Source organism: Plecotus auritus, assembly GCF_963455305.1.
Source record: "Plecotus auritus genome assembly, chromosome: 6".
Classification (NCBI taxonomy): Eukaryota; Metazoa; Chordata; class Mammalia; order Chiroptera; family Vespertilionidae; genus Plecotus; species Plecotus auritus.
In genome coordinates this window covers 91,764,944-91,778,216 of record NC_137773.1, presented here as the reverse complement: position 1 = coordinate 91,778,216, position 13,273 = coordinate 91,764,944, and the positions used below count along the sequence as shown (strand labels likewise).

The 13,273-nt window shown below is 38.5% G+C and overlaps 1 protein-coding gene across 1 annotated transcript in view; it reads right to left on the bottom strand.

Moving 5' to 3' along the window:
* Positions 1 to 834: 834 nt before the first annotated feature.
* Positions 835 to 13,273, bottom strand: part of LOC308252321 (olfactory receptor 7A10-like) — a gene marked incomplete at its 3' end in the record, with an annotated part of 19,169 nt that continues 6,730 nt past the window's right edge. Inside the window, exon 2 of the mRNA XM_080676725.1 lies at positions 835 to 1,727. Within this exon, the coding sequence (XP_080532851.1) occupies positions 835 to 1,727 (893 nt within the window). The remainder of the gene's footprint in view (positions 1,728 to 13,273) is intronic.

The window sequence follows — 13,273 nt, the reverse complement described above, 5'->3', positions numbered from 1 at the left end:
TAGTAATCAGAAGCAAGGATTTGAAGATGAAAAAGCCCAAGTGTGCGAACTCCGGGGGTGCGCGCAAGTCTAGGCAGCCGGCACACCTTTGAAATTCTTAGGGTGTCCCTGCACGTCAGATCAAAATGGGTTGCTTTTTAGAGAGCCCTTCTGTTAGCAGCTCTGAGAACCCCCTTCCACATTCACAGATGATGCCAGCCCCAACAGCCACGGATTTTTCTAGGCACAGACTTCCCCGGTCCTCCAACTCCCATAAAACGTGCGTTCCTCTCTCCCGCCGGGACCAGAGACCTCACCTTATCCCAGGCGAAATCTGACCTTTCCGTGGTGGAGTGTAGAGCTCCTCTGAATCCGTGTGTTTGTGCCAATTGGGGACCGGTGTTCTGGGGCTCGCAGCTGTTCTGTGGATGCCGCAGTTGTGGATTCTCAGGCTTCTGATAAGCTCCACTTTCCCGTTCAAGATCTCAATTAAAATATTTTTTTAAAGAAAAGAATAATGAACATATAAGTGAAAACTATGGTCTCAGGTTTTGGTCTAAAATAAAATTATACAAACGACCTTAGCATCCAAGTATAATTTTGTACACAGGGGTAGTATAAATCATGACTATTCTTTCAGGAAAAAAAAAAAGGAAAATTACTTGGAATGAAAAGTGTCATAAAATATTAAATTATGCTAAAGTAATTCACGTTAACCTATGAGATAAAAGAGAATTTCTAATTACATATGGTGCTAATATTCAATTAATTTGTGTCAGAACTTGTGACCTTGAGGATTTGAACCCTTCATTCCTGGGCAATTGTTCAGCCTAGTACAGTTGGCCCATGAAAAGCTTACCTGCCAAGGAATCTTTCCAGGGCCCTTTTTATGTCCTTGTTCCTCAGACTGTAGATGAAGGGGTTCAGCATGGGTGTGACCACAGTGTACATCACCGAGGTTATTGCACTTGAGTGTGAACTCTGGGAAGCAGCAGAGCTGAGATACACTCCTAGGGCTGTACCATAAAATAAGGAGACAACTGAGAGGTGAGATGCACAGGTAGAAAATGCTTTATACTTCCCCTGAGCTGATGGGATTCCACATATGGAGGAAATGATCTTGGAGTAAGAGTAAAGGATCCCAGCAAGGGGACCACCACCTAACAGTCCAGCTGAAAAATACATTATAATGTTGTTAAGAAAGATGTCAGAACAAGCAAGTTGGAGCACCTGATTGAATTCACAGAAAAAGTGGGGTATTTCCAAGTCTGAGCAGAAGCGCAGACCCAAAACCATTAAGCCTTCTAGCAAGGAATTCAGGATACTCATGATCCAGGACACCAGAACCAGCAGTCCACAGAGCTGGGGTTTCATGATGACCATGTAGTGCAGGGGGTGGCAGATGGCCACAAACCAGTCATAGGCCATCACAGTCAGGATTAAGTTGTCCAACCCAGCAAAAAGTATGAAAAAATACATCTGTGTGATGCAGCCTTCATAGGTGATGACTTTGTTCTGTGTCTGGATGTTCCACAGCATCTTAGGGATGGTGGTAGAGGTAAAACAGATGTCTACCAAGGACAGGTTGGAGAGGAAGAAATACATGGGTGTGTGGAGGTGGGAGTCTGAGCTGACAGCCAGGATGATGAGCAGGTTTCCAAGCACAGTGATCAGGTACATGGAGAGGAAAAGCCCAAATATGAGAGGCTGTAGTTCTTGTGCCTGTGAAAGTCCCAGAAGAAGGAATTCTGAAATTGGTGTACCATTGCTTGATTTCTTGTGTTGGAGAACATGACTACCAGAAAATAGAAGAAAACAAAAACAAATTTTCACATTAGCAAGCATTAGTCACTGAGTATAAATGACATATTTATGTTTAGAATCAGGAAAATAATTTCCATTTCTGGTGTGTGATTTATTCCCTATCATGGTATCTCTATTGGCATTTCTCAATAGAATTTTCTTTTCTACCATCAACCTGTTCTTTAAACATTGTATATATTGTTGCTTTATTGAGAATATCTTTTATGCATTTGAGGAATATATAATGACCATAGACCATGTTCCAGGCATTGTTCACAACATGGGATGCTGAAAAACAAGGTCTCTACAAACTAATGATGGAGAAAGAATATAATAAAATAATAATAAAACATAACCAATGGTGAAGATGATATTAAGAAAAGTAAATCACATTAAATGGAGAGAGTGGATAGAGAGTGATCTTTTTGAAACAGTTTAGCCAAGACTTGCCAACAGGTGACACTTAACAGATACCTCAAAGAAGACTAACTGGGAGACTGAAGCTGAAGTGTTTGTCAGGCAAAGAGACAGCCAGTGCAAAGGCCCTGAGGAAGATGATTGTTCAGAAAGTCAGGGCTCAAAATGAGCCAGAGTGTCAAGGGAAATAAACATAGCAAAGCAGGATCAGAGGTGGAGTCAGTGGATATTAAGAAACAAGGTAGCTTGCATGTTGCTCTTGTAACTTCAAGTCATAGAGAGTGCCTTGTTCACACTATATAAATCTTGTACTTTATTAATCTGGTTGCAAAAGCATCTTGTGAATTGAAAAGGATCCCATCCTTAGTATCTCCTCATATTAGAGTCACATTGGAATATATGAGGCCAGGCACCTCTGCTCTCAGTTTACAAGATGTGCACACACACACACACACACACACACACACACACACACACACTATAGAATAACGTGGCCTCTTCATCTGTGTTATTTCCATGTGCTTCTCACTCCCATACTATTTAGACTATGAGAAGATATAAGTCAATGTGTCGAAATCAAGCAGCTTATCCAAAAAGAAGTTAGCAATAGAATTTAGATATTCTTATTGTAAGCATTCCATGGACAAATAAGCTTGGAGTTTCATGTTGCTATGCACGTTTTCTGTCCTGTAGTTAAAGAAATATAAACAATAGGTTAAATAAACTTAGAGGGAGAGAGAGCGAAAACTGGTCATTAGGAAGAAGAGATATTTAATTTGCTCAGGTGGTCCTTGAGAGACAATGAGGAAGGAAAATCTTCTTTGGATTCTGACTGCTTTACAACCCTAATTATATCCCCAGCAAAGTCAAGCAAAAATAATAGAAGAGAAAAAATAAAATTGTCAAAAATACAAAGGTATTTATAGATATACAAGGGGCCCAGTGCATGAAATTGTGCACTCAGTGGGGGAGGGGGAAGGGAAATCCCTCAGCCCGGCCTGCACCCTCTCGCAGTCTGGGAGCCCTCGGGGGATATCCGACTAAGCCAGCAGTTGGACATCCTTAGCACTGCCACACAGACAAGAGAGGCTCCAACCACCGCCACTGAGCTCACCAGCCATGAGCTGGGCTTCTGGCTGAGCAGTGTTCCCCCTGTGGGAGCACACTGACCACCAAGGGCAGGGGTGGGCAAACTTTTTGACTCGAGGGCCACAATGGGTTCTTAAACTGGACCGGAGGGCCGGAACAAAAGCATGAATGGAGTGTTTGTGTGAACTAATATAAATTCAAAGTAAACATCATTACATAAAAGGGTACGGTCTTTTTTTTTATTATTTCAATAGTTTTATTCATTTCAAACATTTTAACAAGAAGAATGTAAACACTAATGATTATAATTTGAAACTTCAAAAAATGGAGGAATCATAGCACAATAACATACCTTATATTGAAGATGGCAAAGGCAAAATAAAATTGCCTAACAAAGGAAAGGTACAAAAGCCTTTCAAATTAAACTTAAATATAATAAAATAATTTAAAACTAAAATAAATAGAAAAGAACAAAATGTGTAAACAGTAAATTAAACATTTTCTTCAGTGCAACTTCCAAATTATGCCCGGGACGTAGATGTAGATGGCAATGTAGACTGGGTTGAAAGGTTTTTGGTCTTTAAAACATCAACTTCAGTCGGAACAGTGTTGTTGGTCTCCTTTTTTACCTAATGCATCAAAGTCTGGAGTTAGTTTTGTTGTGGCTATTCTCAGGATAGATCTGAGGTGTTTGTCAGTTAAGCTGGATCTGTGAGGGGCTTTGTTGATGTTCATGACACTAAATGTCTGCTCACAAACATAGGTTGACCCAAACAGCACCAGTATCTTTGTGCCATCCTCCGGATATTTGGAAAAGTGGCTTCATTAAGTGAAGCATAAAAGTCTCTTAGTTCAAGAGAGCTGAATTTCTCCTTTAGGACAAAGTCAGACTGAAGATCGATGAGTTCCAGTTGCACCTCTTCTGGTGCTGTTTCAGGGTTTTGTGACAAAGGACAGGCCACCAGTTGAAGTGACTGGTCAATTTTTTCAACATCAGAAAACCGACGACAGAATTCTGCATGCAGGTCATCCAGTGATTTGCTGTATTTCTTCACGTTTTGGATGGTCTCCTTCTGTGTGGCTAGTGTGGCAAAATGAGTGAAGACTTTGTCTGAAATTTGTCTGGAAAAGAAAATCAGCTTCGATTTAAAGGCTTTCACATTAGTGTACATGTCATGTACATACTGATCTTTTCCCTGTAGCTTCACATTTAGCTCATTCAAATGTGAAAATATATCTACAACAAATGCAAAGTCACACAGCCAATTCTTGTCACTCAGCTCAGTAAATTCGTCAGACTTCCCCTTTAATTTCAAAAATGCACCAATCTCTTCTTTGAGCTCCCACACTCGTTGAAAAACTTTGCCCAAACTCAACCAGCGGACATGAGAGTGGTAAAGTAAGTCATGGTGATCCGTATCAGTTTCCTCCAGAAACTTAATAAACTGACGGTGCTGAAGTCCCTTTGCTCGAATGAAATTAACAAGCTTTACGACTGGATTAACAACATGATTAAGTTGTAATATAGACTTGCACAATGATTCCTGATGAATAATACAGTGAAGAAAAATAACATCTTGGTTAGGGTTCTCCTCTTTCACTTTATCCTGAATTCTTTTTAGCAGTCCAACATTTTTTCCAGTTAAATTTGGAGATCCATCTGTCGTGACATTAGCAAGTTTACTCCATGGTAGCTTCATTTTCTCGATGACAGTAGACACCCGGTCATACAAGTCCTCTCCTTGTGTTTTTCCTTTCAGTGACTCCATGGCTAAAAACTTCTCTGTAATTTCAAAATTGTCACTAATCCCTCAGATAAAAATTAAGAGCTGAGCAGTGTCCTTTACGTCATTACTTTCATCCAATGCTAGTGAATAAAACTTAAATAACTCTGCCTTACTATTTAACTTGCTGGCCAAGTCTTCATCAATCAGTTCCACTCGAAGAGTCACTGTCCTGCGCAATAAGCTGAGTTTTTCAAACTTGCCTTTGCTCTCTGGACACAAGAGACCTGCTGTCTCTATCATACATTCTTTCAAAAACTCGCCTTCAGAGAGAGGTTTGCTAGCTTTTGCTAATTTGAATGATAGCATAAAACTTGCTTTGGTAGTTGTCTCTTGAATTGCAGTTTGTCTGTGAAAGACATTTTGCTGAGCCTGTAATTTAGCCATCAACCTCTGTGCAGTAGCCTCCCGTTCTTGAGGTGACTGCTGGCTAGCATAGTTGCCATGCTTTGTGGCAAAGTGACAGCTGAGATTGTACTCTTTGAAGACTGCAAGTGTTTCCTGGCATATCAGACATACCGGCATTGATCAGACTTCGGTGAAAAAATATTTTGTTGTCCACTCCCTCTTAAACACTTGGCATTCACTGTCCACTTTTTTTTCTTTGGTCCACTCATGTTTAATATTTGGCTAAAACCAACAGTACCGTTCTCTTATTAAATTCTTTACTAAAATAAGACAGTAAAGTATAAAAATAAGTGATTAAATTTGCTCTACTATAACATTTTCGGTCTTCTAAAAAATATATATATAACAAAATCATCTGGAAAAGTTCAGACATGGGACAGAGGCACACACTGACCATAGAGAACAACCCCTTTCCTCCATAGGAAACCTGTGTATCTTTCACACAGGCCCTTTCTTTATGGTAACACACATAGCTGCACATTGTTGTGTCTTCCAGACACACTTGTATGGGAGGTGCTAGGGCAGTGCAAAACATGGGTAACCAGTAGTTACCACTAGCACTTCCGTTACTGGCAAAAAACAGCCGCAGTGCACATAGTGTGAAAGAGCCCATTATCAATGTCAGATTGCATCCACTGGACTCTATAAAAACAACCAAGTGCCACTTTTAAATGCCCATTGCAACAGTTTTTCTTATTAAAAGCTGGAAATGGCAGGATATTTATATATATACCCCTACTGTGACAGCCTGGCAGAGCATTACAAAGGAGAAAACCCAGCATCTGGTGATGTCCATAAGTACAAGACTTCAGGCTGTCATTACCAGGAAAGGGTTTCATCCAAGTATTAGATATGAACATTTGATTTTCAGTTTTTCATTTGTCCAATTACTTCTGAAACCCTGAAATTAAGCGATTTTGTAATAAAATCTTTAGTTCATCACATTTCTATACAATCTTTATGTTCAACCCACTGAATTAGGGCTCATTCACACTAGCCGTGCTGCCGTTGCAGTGTGGTACAGTACTGCAATGCAGCACAGCTAGGGTTAATGCAGGGTACACAGGTTTCCATCATGTTTGCATTGATGCTAATGTGCAGTGGTGCATGTTAACACAAATGCCCTGTAGCATGCATTTTTACAGGCGCAAGGGGGAGAAGCAAATGCAGCGCAAAATGCATTTGTTTTGCCGCTAACACATGCGGATAGTGGCCACGGTAGCGTTACTGATACCGCATCCGTATCAGCAAAAAAATGCAGCCACAGCATGGCTAGTGTGACATGTCCTCTGTGTGTCTTTTTCCCTGCTGCGTGTGTCCACAGTGGGAAAAAAAAAACTGCAGTGGATACAAGCCCTAAAAGCTGAAAGTCTTTGTTGTTTTATTAACAAGTCATTGTGATGTACAGAATGTGGGAACAGGAAAAAATTGTGTTTGAGTAGAGCTCTTCACACTTGATCTTAGCCAAAAGGCCGAGAAGCGATTGAGTAGAGCTCTTAATCTTACCTCAGAAAGGCTCTGATACTGTGCTCTCCAGGGGCGTGTCTCCCTACATCACCATGATAACGTGTCTACGCATTCCCAGGGTGATGTTGGGAGACGCGTCCTCGGGCATTACAAGGAGCCTCTGGAAAATTGAGAGGTTGTTCCTTCTACTGAATGGGCGGATATAAATCAGCCCACTCAGAAAAAGGAGCTGCGGCCATGTTTCCTGACGTTGCCATGTTAACACTGCTGCTGGTGAAGGAGCAGAGGGGAGAGCAAGAGAACCCTCCGCTCTTTAGGCTCCGCGGGCCAGATAGAACAGCTGGACGGGCCGGATCCGGCCCGTGGTCCGCAGTTTGCCCACGGCTGACCAAGGGGAAGCTCCTGCATTGAGCATCTGCTCCCTAGTGGTCAGTGTGTGTCATAGCAGCTGGTCGTTCTGCCAAAAACTGGCTCTTTGACATCCCACAAGGGGTCCCAGATTGCAAGAGGGTACAGGCCAGGGCGAGGGAACCCACCGGTGTACAATTGGTGCCAGGGAAGTATGCAGGAGGTTGGCTAGCTGGGGAGGGACCACAGGAGGGCTCCAGGGCATGTCCGGCCCTCTTGCTCAGTTCCAATCGGCTGAACCCCAGCAGCAAGCTAACCTACGGGTTGGAGCATTTGCCCCCTGGTGGTCAGTGCACATCATAGCGAGCAGTTGAGCAGCCTTAGCATATCATTAGCATATTACACTTTGATTGGTTGAACAGCTGACAGGATGACCAGACACTTAACATATTAGGCTTTTATTATATAAGATGATGTAACTACCCCAAGAGAAAACGGACCAAAAAAATAAATAAATAAACTAATAACTCACAAAAGGAAATATCTAAAAACAACACTGTTTGGGTATTTTTGACATCAAAGAGTAGAAAACTGTTTTTTTCTGTGCCTCTTCTATACTTATTAGATTTTGGTTTTTATATGGTTGATGGTGGATGAGACAAGCCCCTTTCCTGCTTTTCTTATGTGGCATCATTGTTTATCTTGGACTTTGGGTTTTGATCTCATTTTTGACAAATCAAGGGACACAGTCTAATTCTCATTCTGGTCTTCATCCAATGTGCAAAGGCCTCCCAGGACATGATCAATAAATCCTCCACACGCCATGAGGAGCCATCCTTCTACACTGAGTAACCTTCTTCATATGATTTAATCCTGACCATATTTTTAAGGGAACATTTTTTCATTGTACTCTGAATTCACAATCACAGTGCCAGATCCAGACAAGCAGGACTTCACCTGTTTTGTTCACCTATGTATTTTCACAAATGTGTGTGCATACATGTGCACTTTTATAGGCAAATCTTTAAGTAAATGTGAAATTATGAAATGAAAGGCATGACAAGGAGAATGAAACCTGGTTAAACAGAGTAAATTCCAAGCAACTATATTAAAGAAAATTAAGTGGAGCATCAAAAACTAACCAAAACAAGGTATAAGAAATAGCAATAATTTAGTGTTAGTAACTTGGATTAGTAATCAAATTGGCAATGGCATAGACATAGAAGATAATCAATAATGTTTCTAGAAATTGTGGCAAACAGCAGATGCTCCGTTATTATTTGTTGACTGAATCAGGAATTAGGTCTCAGTATATAAGTGCACTGAACCCATGGAAAGTCTGCATTTCAATATATTTGGGAACATTGAATTGTTTAATAAAAGCTGGGAATATATCAACCTGGAACGAAATGAAGTTGTTCCCCTCCCCCAGTAACATTACAAAAAGTCAGACGGATTGCCTACTCATTGTTAAGTGTAACCAATCCTTTTCATATGAAATGATAGAAAACTGCATATTAATATGTATAAGTGGGCCAAACCATCATAATTAAGTCAGTTGAATTAGAAGTAATGAGACAGACAGATATAACTAAATAAAATGTAAAAAATTTTGATGGCAATAACGTCCCCCAAAGTCAATTGAAAAATAATGATTTATATTTATATTTATTTTTAAATTTCATAGAATTCATTTGGATAACATTAGTTAACAAAATCAGGTAGTATTCAGGTATACAATTCTATTAAACATTACATGTATATTGTATTGTGTGTTTAGCAACCCAAGTCAAGTCTCCTTCCATCACCATTTATCTCCGTTACCCTCTTCAACCTGCCCCACCATAATAATGTTTAGAAATCATTTAAAAGGCTAAATATGAAAGAACAATAGGCATATAAAATAATATTCAAATTAACAGGCCATAAAATATATGAATCTTTGATGAAACTCAGAAAAAATTTCAGAAAAAAAATTCTTTCACATCTCTCAGCCTGAGTAAAACTTAAAAAGTTGTTGCACTGACTAGGGTTGGAACTTGCAAACAGGTAGCAAAGGGGTACTTTATTTTCTTTTCTGGCAGAACAGTAAAGTGTTATAACATTGTGAAACCAATCTGAAGACAGCTATAAATATTACAAGTACATATATTCTTTCAGCCATGGTTGATCAATCTCTGCACTATTGACATTCTGGGCCAGATCATTTTCTGTGGTGTGGTCTCTCCTGTGCATCCCTGGACTCTACCTACACCTTCCATATGACAGACAAAAATGTGTCTGGACATTGCTCAGTGTCCCCTTGGGGAAAAAAAATACTGTCTACCCATTAGAGAACCATGAATTTTAATATAACAATTAAAAATATTTTTATATAATTGTTATAATAGCAATTCGTTGAAACTGTATAGGAAAGGCTTTCAAGTGTGAATAACACAGCCACATCATAAAATATTTTGTATACATGGTAATAATGAATTGGCATCACACTAGTTTATTGGATGAAAGATCATAAGGAAGAGTGGATACTTAGAAAAAAAAAACACTGCACAACACATAAAAAGATTTTCTGATGGGCACAAGATGCTATTTATGCATTTGTACAAATGCATATGAGTGTATATGTATGCATAACACAGAAGGAAGTTTTTTAAACATAAGAATTTATGGAATAAAGATTATCAAAGGAGTGAAATTAGGTTAAGTATAATGGTTACAAAAGAACTGTATGAAACAAAATTAAGTGAGAATTGAATTAATATATATAGAGACAGATGTTATTAATAACTTAATAACATTAACAGATTAAATTTCCAATAACTTTGAAATAAAAGAATTGTATAGAATGGCTTTTTAAAAATATTTTTATTGATTACAGAGATGAAGGAAGAGGGAGAGACAGATAGAAACATCAATGATGAAATTGAATCATTGATTGACTGCCCCCTCCCATACCACCTACCAAGGACCAAGCCTGCAACCTGGACTGACCAGCAATTGAATTGTGACCTCCTGGTTCACAGGTTGATGTTCAACCACTGAGCCATGCTGGCAAGGCTAGAATGAATTTTAAATTTGGAGGAAAGCAGTATCAAAACTATAGTTTCTTCTTATATAAAGACATGGGGTTCAAATATGCTAATGGAGGTAAAGGTAATCTTTAGTAAATAAAAGAGAATGCCTTCCAGAGTACTGTAAAAGATGATGCATATTTTTTAAATAGAGCTAACAACAAAAGGCCAAAAAGAACAATAAGGTATAAATGGAGATGTGAAACAAGTTGGGAATGTGGGTGTAGGGTCATTTACTAGCACTATGTACACAGAAGAAGATTCACTTTCATTTTTGCTGATACCAAAGATTCACAAGTGAAGAATATAAAAGTAACAGCTGACTATTTTTCAGTGAGAAAAGTAAAAATTAAAAAGCAATGGAGAGAATAACTGAGTGACAGACCTGAGCCCACACTATTAAAAACATTCACAATTGCCCATGAAGGTACTCAATGACAAGCAACAAAGTGGGTGAAACCTCCAATTCCTTGTTTAGAAGAATGCAATCAAAAACGGTAATAAAAATACTCTAATCCAGCTACACAAATGTCAGGACTTGTACAGACAACTTACAAGAGAGAAAACAAATGGATAACTAACCCACAAATATATTCAGGTCACAGAAACGAAATAATTGCAAAGTTAAGCTATTTAGCATACCTTTTTTTACTTACCAAATATATTCTTTTTCATGTGAATTGAATACCAAAGTGAAAGAAGATCCTGTGAAATGTATGTCTCATGAACTACTTTTTTTGCAAGAAATATATTGGACCTAGATCTTTCTTATCAATGGAAATGTAGTCAAATAGACACCATGATAATAACAAAGAACTGCCCTTACTTCACTGGACATCCCTCCATACCTAGTAAGTAGTCTATTTTCCTACTCTCTTTAGTTGCAAAACTCAGTGTACAGATTCTACTTTTACTTGAATTACTTTATGCCTCACATTTACAGTCTAATTGGTCCTTCATCAGTTAATTGTCAGCAATTAGTTCAATGTTCACTTCTTTTAGCATCATAAATTAGCCATTAATTTGTTAATCAGGTAAATAAACAGCCACAGGCCGGTGCCTATCAAGAGACCTCAGGTACATGTGCTTGGCTTTGACTCTCTCTGACCCTTTCCTGTAGTACCTACTGGACCTCTGGACTCACCTGTTTGGGAACTCTGAGGGGAAGTTCTCCATGGGGAAGTCCAATCTCCTGGATGGGTGATGATGGAGACTGAAGCTCTCTGCCCAGACAAGACAGCAGGAAGGAGGCAAGCACAGGTCTCCTAGACAAACTTAGGATTCCAAAAGCAACAACCAGGTCCCATCCAGCCCAAGGTCACACACGCTGAGAGACTGGAAATGAGGAGATATTTACAGCTTCCTATGTCTGCTCATTAGGTGCATTTCTGTCTTGTTACTCCAACTCCTAATCACCTGATTTCCCTGTGGGTCTGGACTGAAGGGAATGTTTTCCTGGAGAGTCTGCGTTCCCAAAAGACCAGTTTAGGATTCAATTGAGTCCAGTTTTTACTAGTTATTCCCCATTACATTTGTTGGGTTTCAGAGGACTAACATTCCAGCACCTATCTCAACCCTGATTTAAAATTTTTCCAAATTTAAGACTGAGGATGTAGTATGGATTAAAAAACTTGACTCTCCAAATATTGACTTTTTATAGGGACACAGCCCCTAATATCTACAGACAATTGATATTTTTCTTTTCAACAAAGGGGGAAACTAAGTTTCTTTGATATAAACTTTGTGTGTTACACACTGGGCTTCATGACACATTAGCCAAAACAATTTGGCATTTCCTCCTTATATCACAAGTTAAGAGCTATCATTTAGTCCCCCACTATGAAATATTTGTTAGTTATAAGAAACATATATCAATTATTTTACATGCTAATCTAAGCTTGGAGTAGGAAAGAAAATAGACTCTTCCCTGCAGCCTCCAGATAAATCCTAGCCCTGCAAACATCTTGATTTTAGCCCACTGAGATTTCCTGTTTCTGACCTCAGGAATTGTAAGACCATGAATGTGTTTGTTTTAAATCACTTGTGTGGTAATTTTACATTAGCATTAAAAAGTGAATACACCTTTATCCAATGAAAATTTTCTTCAGGAAGCTGAGATTAAGTGTCTCAATTCATTCATTTATCCTTCCCTGGGTAAAGACATTTTGAGTAATAATCCCCCTTTAAGTAAAGGAAATGTGTAATCAGTTTGGAGATATTCAGCCTCTTTAGCTGGTAGAGAATTTCTTATTGCATAAATGTAAATGTGCTCCAGATTTTGATGCCTTTGAGGCATGAATGTAGGCAAATTAATTCATCATTTAAGTTCATGTCTACCATTTACTTTAAATCTTCATGTCTAAATTTCTACATCTTTTAATTTTATGTTAATTCAAAAATTCATTCTTTATATTTCTATCCTCCTTAAATTTTTCTTAAGTTTTCTTTCAACATGAAATATGTGATTATAAATGAATCTATGTTTGTGTACATATAAGTCGGTTTGTTTGAAATAAAAAATGTATATGAATAAGCACACATATACATACACACTTTACCTTGGAATTTTTTATTTGGGCTCAATGAAATATGGCCATATACTTTATTTATTGCTTACAATATTCCTCTGAAGTTACATTTACTATCCTCATGATGAATAGCCATATTTCAATAAAATTTAGGCTCAGGTATCTTAGTATTTAACAATTACCATAAGAAGCCATTAACGTTTATTGTGCACTTTCTTGACATTTACAAATAGAAACATGAGGTATGTACTGCAATTTTGGTATGGCTTTTATTCATCAAATAGTGGATTTTTATCATGTTCAGTTTACAGTATGTAATTATACTTAAAAAAAAAAAAAAAAAAAAAAAAAAACATGGAAGGGAAAATGGCCTAGGATC